Below are 6,552 nucleotides of genomic sequence, written 5' to 3'. Positions count from 1 at the left end.
CTCGCGCCCCCAGCGCGCCAGTCCCGGGGCTGCAGGGAGCGCAGCGCGCGCGGCCCGGGCCCCGGCCACCGGACGCCCTACCGGACACGACCCTCCCTGGAGCTTGGACAACTGCCCACCTCGGACACTGCACCGGACACTGCCCCCCACAGGGCTGGACACTACAACGGACACTACTTCCCAGCTCCGGACATTGCTCCCTCCTCTCCCCGGCCCTGGACGCTTTTCCCCCTCCCCATCTGGGGGGCCCGACACCGAGCCCCCCTCGGGTTCTGGCTAGCTTCCCCTTGCACCCTAGCGTCTCCGGACACTGCCTCCTGCCTGTCCCCTTCTCTCTCCTCCTCCCCCCACCTCGTCGTCCCCCTGCTCTGTTCGGAGCCCTGCCAGTTTCCCCGACTCCCCGCTGCTCGGCCGCGGCTGTCCGCGCCCCCATTCTCCGGCTCCTCGCCCGGATGCCTCTCCCCGGGGGATTGTGGTGGCTCCTCTGCTGCCGTCGAGGCTTCACTCTTCTGCACCGGGACTACGGGGACGGCGAGCTTAGCGGGGACGGGGACGAGGACGAGGACGAGGAAACCTTTGAGCTACGGACCCCGAGTCCAGCGGGCGGCGGGAGGGTAAGTCCCGGGGGGTTTGGAGCCCGTCTCCACCACTCTCTCTCCAACCGGCCGTCCCTCCTGACCCCGCGCCATACTCCAGCGCAGCGCCGCGCGCTGGGCTAATCGGGGACGTGGGGGAAGTCTTTGCCTGGGGGCTGAAGCCCCTGGAGCTCCCGGCGCAGCAGTCCTACGCAGGAGGTGCCTGTGGGCCTCGCGCTGCACGCTGAGCGCTGTCCACCTGCTGGGGGCCCTGAGGCAGGGGAGGCGTCACGCGTGGCCCGACCTGGCCCTGCCTCTCCCTTCCTCACCGAGTCTGCGTCCCATCCCGTCTCCTTCCGCCTCCGCCAGCGCCCAGGAATGTGGTGAGGCCGGCTGGGCGGCTCGAGCGCCTGGGTCCCCTCCGCTCCCAGTTCGCCTGTGCTGCCAGATGCGGGAGCTCCCGCCGCGGGGACCTGGGCGAGGGGGAGAAGGCATCCTAGGATCGGGGTCCCTAGCCGGGACCCCGCGGAGAGGGAGCTGGGGACCATGGCTCTTTGAGGCCCCCTCATCGTTACCCGGCCACTCAGGACTGAACTCTGGGCCTTCCCTGGTAAGGCTCTTGGGAAATCCCTGAGGGGATGGTGAGGGACACTCGGCTGCCTGGTCTTGTCCAATATCTCCGTGGGGCAACAGGCACAACTGGTGTTGGAGACCTCTATCCCGAGTCTCCTCCCCTATTTCCCCTGTACACGGCCACCAGACTGCTGTGTGCTGTGGCCCAGGTCAGGCTCCCATCCCCCACTCAGGGGTCCCCAGCAGGCCTGGTGGCTCAGTGCCCGGCTGGGGCCGGCGCCAGCACCTGGCGGAGGCGGAGGGTGGATAAATATAGAGGGAGGGAGGGAAGCAGGGGACTGTGATGAGGGGAGTGCGAAGAGGGTGGTCAGTATCTGCTACTGGGGTGGCGGGGCTGAGAGCCCCACTCAGACCCTCCACAAAAAGGGTGGATGTCCACCTAGGGAAGCTGCAGGACCCAGGCACCCCCAAGCGTCCCGCCTGGGCAGGATTGGCTCTGTCAACCAGGCCATTGCCTCCATGCTCCACCTCCACTCCCCCCTCCCTGGAGCTTGGGGACAGGTGTCCCTGACCCCCCTCCCCCACCTCCCCCTCCTGGCTCTAGCAGCCTGGGCGCAATGTGAAGGTGGCACAGTTCCCGCCTGGCTGGTCTCTGAGTCGGGTTGGTGGCCTCCCTCAGACCCCAGTCTGCACTTGAAGTTCCAGGGCAGGGGGTGGGGGAGGGGTTGTGGGGAGGGCAAAAGCGAACTACACCTGCCTCCAGAGGGTGTGTGGTGTGCAGTGCCAATGCTAGGCCTGCCCTCCTGGGCCCCAGCAGAGGGGCTGGGTCTCTACTCTTTGCTGAGTGCCCTGGGAGAATATAAGAAGCTCTTGGAGACAGTTGGATGGCGAAGAGGTCCCTTTTCCCTTCATCCACCTCTACACTCACAACCTGTCCGCCCGGCCAGGAGGCTGAGTGGGTGAAGGGAAAATGGGGAGCAGGGGGTGACTTTGAGCCTGCCAGAGCGAGTGCACCCTTTCTGTTTCAAAACTGGTGAAAGTAAGGCCCAGAGAGGAGGAGAGGTGCCCAAAGTTCCACAGTGAACTAGTGGTGAAGCTGGTATTAGAAGCCAGGTCTCCTGACTCCCTGCCCAGTGCTCTTTCAACCCGGCCTCATCCCCTGCTGCTACCCTATCTTCAAAGGGTAGCAACCACAGGGCACAAGCCAAAAAGCCTTGGCTTCTGAGCTCGTGCTGTTCAGTAGGGCTTATCTGTAGAAAACGGCAGGAGGGACAAGCCCAAGCGCTCCGCCCCAGCCACGACCCCATTCCTTGACACCCTCCTCAATCCCCTGGGCAGAAGGTACGGACATTGCTCGGGGAGGGCTCTGACCCTGAAAACTTCCCTGCCTGTCTCCCCAGGGTCCCCTGGACGTGACGCTGACTCAGCCGGTGAGGAGCGGGCCAGTTTCCAACAGGTGAGCCACGCCCCTGCGTCCCTAGCCTGGAGACCCCAGCCCGTCCCCCGGGACCCCCATCCTTGCCGTCTTCCCTCACGGTTGTGCAATAAGGGAGAGGCCCTACGCCGGACGCTGTGGTTTGGCCAGGGTCCCAGGGGTGGGGGGGGCGGTCTGGCCAGGGGTGCGGGGAGGAAGGGGGGTCCGGGCTATTTCTGGTGCGAGGTCAGAACGGCCCGTCGGTTCCCACAGCCTGGGGGAGGGGTGCCCGCCTTGGAAGCAGGCACCCCTTGCAGTCTGGGGAGCCCCTACTGAGGAGCCCCCTAGAGGCAAAGCGAAGGCCCGGCAGCCTCGCCCAACCCTTCCTCCCCTCTGGCCCAGGCTGCAGAGCTGGGAGGAGACGTGGAGTCTCATCCCAGAGAAGGGGCTGCTGGAGGACGACCCGGACGTCGTTGTGAAAGGTAGAGACCCCCACCCTCCGTGCACTCTGGAGGCCCCCAGCCTCAACCCTCCAGGGGATAATGTTTCCTTCTGCTGATGCCCCTTCCCTCCCCCTCTCCCCCCTCCCCTAGGGTGGCTCTACCGCGAGCCCCGCGGAGGGGGTGCACGGCCCTGGCTGTCCCCGCGCCGAGCCTGGTTCGTGCTCACACGGGACTCCCTGGACCAGTTCAGCAGCAGTGGGAAGGGGGCGCGGCGCCTTGGGAGCCTGGTGCTCACCAGTCTGTGCTCGGTGACCGGCCCAGAGCGCAGGCCCAAGGAGACCGGTGAGCCCTTGAGGGAACCCTCCTACCTTCCCAGGCAGGGGTTCCAGCCGGCCTTGATTGCCCTCTGCGGTCTCTCTTTCCCCAGGTCTGTGGTCAGTGACTGTGTCTGGCCGGAAGCACAGCGTTCGTCTCTGCTCCCCACGCCAGGCCGAGGCGGAGCGCTGGGGGGCAGCATTGCGGGAAGTGATCGCCTCCAAGGCCCCACTGGAGACGCCCACCCAGCTGCTGCTCAGGGACATACAGGTGAGAGAGTGGACTCCCGCGAGAGCCAGGAGAGAGGTGGACTCCAGAGCTTTCTGGGCTCATACGGAACTCCCTTCCCCACCTCGGTGATCCTCCTTCTGGACCCTAGGAGAGTTGTGGGGACCCAGAGGCTGTTGCTCTCATCTACCTGCGGAATCCAATTCTGAGACACACCAGTGGAGCCTTGTATGCCCCACTCCTACCCCTGCCCTATGGAGTCAGCGCCCCAGGTGAGTGGTCCCATGGCCCAAGTCCCCTGGATGGAATGGGGTGGGTGAGAGGTAAGAATCTGAATGCCTTCACGGGCAGGTGTGTAAGGGGCCTAGTAGCCCCTCACTGTTCAAAGGAAAGGATGAAGGTGAGGCTGGAAGCTGGCCAGGATGGGGGGCAGAGAAGCCATGTAAAGGTGGAAGCCAGACACCTCTCTATGGGTCTCATTCTGACCACTGATACTCCCTCACAGGGGGTTTGTACACTCTCTTCTATTTTTTTCACTGTACTCTTTTTTTTTTTTTTTTGAGTTGGAGTCTCACTCTGTCACCCAGGCTGGAGTGGAGTGGCTCAGGGCCACCGCAGCCTTGACCTTGTGGGCTCGGGTGATCCTTCCACCTCAGCCTTCCAAGTAGTTGGAACCATAGGCATGATTGTTTAAATTTATCGTAGAGATGAGGTCCTGCCATGTTGTTCAGGCTGGTCTGGAACCCCTGAGCTCAGGCAATTCCCCGCCTCCACCTCCCAAAGTGCTGGGATTACAGGCATGAGCCACTGTACCCAGCTCATTGTACTCTAAAGTCCGTGTCCTGTTGCCTTTACAAGTGGTAGAAAGGCCATCACTTGGGAGAACGTGCTGTCCTCATTCAGCTGTGCGTCTCCTCAAATGGTGTAGTGATTGGCCCAGGTCCTGAAGCCAGAGGACTAGAGGTGCTAGGAGAAGAGTTCTGCTTTCAGACATGTAGTCCATCCTGTGTTCCACCCATGGTGATGGCCCATAATACCCAGTCACAGAATCTGGGATTTGAACCTGCGTCTCTTAGTCTGTCTCTCTGCCTTACCCAGAGTCCAGGCTTAATGGGATGGGGGAGGAATTCGTGGGGGACAGGGTTTGAGAGTTTGGCTCCATAGGACCATGGCTTCCCCTTCACTCTTCCTGTCATTGGTACTCCTTCCCTCCTTGCCAGTCCCTCTCCCCTCATACTCCCTCTGACCTTCTCCTGGTTCATGCCTTCCTCCCAGGGCTCAGCTCTGTGTCCCCTCTCCAAACCGTCCCTCCGCCCCTGCCATATCACAGGTCCTGGCTATGCACCCTTGCGCGAGGAGGCTGTGCGGCTGTTCCTGGCACTGCAGGCACTGGAGGGAGCACGGCGCCCTGGGCCCTTGATGCAGGGTGTGCTCCAAACCTGCCGAGACCTGCCTGCGCTCCAGGATGAACTCTTCCTGCAGCTGGCTAAGCAGACCTCAGGCCCTGCGGGCCCCCCGGGGCTCCCCGCTACCCAAGACCCTGCAGCCCTGCGGTACTGGCAGCTCCTCACGTGCATGAGCTGCACCTTCCGGCCTGGGGGAGCTGTCCGGGGGCACCTCCTGGGCCATTTGGAGAGGTGAGAGGGGAGGGGTACAGGTAAGGCCGAGCAGGGGAGCTACAGGGCTGGGAGAGAGTGAAAAGCCTTTGCCAAAAGGTTGGGTAGATGCACCAAGATCCAGAAAAGGGAAAGGACTTGCCCAAGGCCAGGGCTGACGGTGCGACTTACAGTGTCTTTGCGGGAATTACAAGCTCGTGTCCCGTGTGTTAGCCGGTGAATTACAATAAGGCGCCCCCTTTGGGCAGAGGAATTTTTAGAAGGCTGCTCTTCCAAGGGCTGATGCAGGCCAGCGCTAGGGCTTAGACAAAGTAAAGTGGCTGGATTTGGAATTTCAGCGGAGAGCACGCAAGGACAGATTTAAAGAGGCCTTCAAGGATCGTGAGTGTGTGTGTAGTGTGTATGTGTTGTGTGTGTGTGTGTGGGGGGGTGATGAGATAGGAAGGGGGAGAAGCACTGATCTTTGGGTTCCCCAAACTCAGGACCGAGCGGGCACTCCCGGACTCGGAAATGGCGGAGTATGCGCGCTTCATCCGGAAAGCGCTGGGCCGGACGCGCGGCCGAGAGCTGGTACCCTCGCTGGCAGAGATTTCCGCGCTGAGCCAGCGGCAGGAGCTGCTGTGCACCGTGCACTGTCCCGGGGCTGGGGCCTGCCCCGTGGCCATCGACTCCCACACCACAGCAGGGGAGGTGAGGCCCGAGGAACGGCCCAGGCACTCCCAGCCCGCCCTTCCAGCTTCTCACACCAGACTCTCCCGGTTCCTCTGCCCTAGGTTTGCCCTAGTCTCAGATTGTTTTGGTAAGGGAGGGAGTGGTGAAGACAGGACCTGGAGACCCCTTCCAGCTGGATCAGCCCCTCCCAGAAGCTTGGCAAGACCTCTGGGTGGTCTGACTTCCCCCTCCTCCTCCCTCTCTCCTAGGTGGCTCGAGAACTGGTGGGGCGGCTGGGTTTGGCCCGGAGCCGCAACGCATTCGCACTGTACGAGCAGAGAGGGGCCCAGGAGCGAGCCTTGGCTGGTGGGACCCTCGTGGCCGACGTGCTCACCAGGTTTGAGAAGTAAATGTCCAGCTCCAGCCCTGCTCTCTAGTAACCCGTCCACTGAACGCTTTCGGCCAGTGGCTGCGCAGACATCTCTCCAGCGTCTGCCACTCGCCCTGTGCGTTTGCTGGCGGACAGACGGGTCCATGCCCGCGGGCGGTTTGCAGTCTGACTTCTAGGAGCACCTCCGCGGTCGACTGGGCCCGGGCCCCACCCTCAACAGACGGCCCTGCCCTGTCCCTCGCTGCAGGCTCCTTGTGGAACCCTCCCTCCCTCCCCGGTCCCCCCCCACCCCCCGTTTTCCTCCACATGGCGCCCTTTTCTCTTCTGTAGCTTGGCGACGGAGGAC

General features: G+C 63.0%; 1 protein-coding gene across 1 annotated transcript in view; it reads left to right on the top strand.

Annotated features, from left to right (window-relative positions):
• Positions 1–6: 6 nt before the first annotated feature.
• Positions 7–6,552, top strand: part of PLEKHH3 (pleckstrin homology, MyTH4 and FERM domain containing H3) — an 8,324-nt gene continuing 1,778 nt past the window's right edge. Inside the window, exons 1-9 of the mRNA XM_008068237.2 lie at positions 7–614; positions 2,549–2,604; positions 2,965–3,044; positions 3,156–3,347; positions 3,433–3,590; positions 3,700–3,820; positions 4,879–5,185; positions 5,647–5,854; positions 6,085–6,221. Coding sequence (XP_008066428.1) covers positions 453–614; positions 2,549–2,604; positions 2,965–3,044; positions 3,156–3,347; positions 3,433–3,590; positions 3,700–3,820; positions 4,879–5,185; positions 5,647–5,854; positions 6,085–6,221 — 1,421 coding nt within the window. The 5' untranslated portion in view covers positions 7–452. The remainder of the gene's footprint in view (positions 615–2,548; positions 2,605–2,964; positions 3,045–3,155; positions 3,348–3,432; positions 3,591–3,699; positions 3,821–4,878; positions 5,186–5,646; positions 5,855–6,084; positions 6,222–6,552) is intronic.

Source organism: Carlito syrichta, unplaced genomic scaffold (assembly GCF_000164805.1).
Source record: "Carlito syrichta isolate Samal-C Ts95f unplaced genomic scaffold, Tarsius_syrichta-2.0.1 Scaffold309898, whole genome shotgun sequence".
Lineage (NCBI taxonomy): Eukaryota > Metazoa > Chordata > Mammalia > Primates > Tarsiidae > Carlito > Carlito syrichta.
Note: the sequence above shows the minus strand (reverse complement) of the source record. Positions and strands in the feature narration are given on the sequence as shown.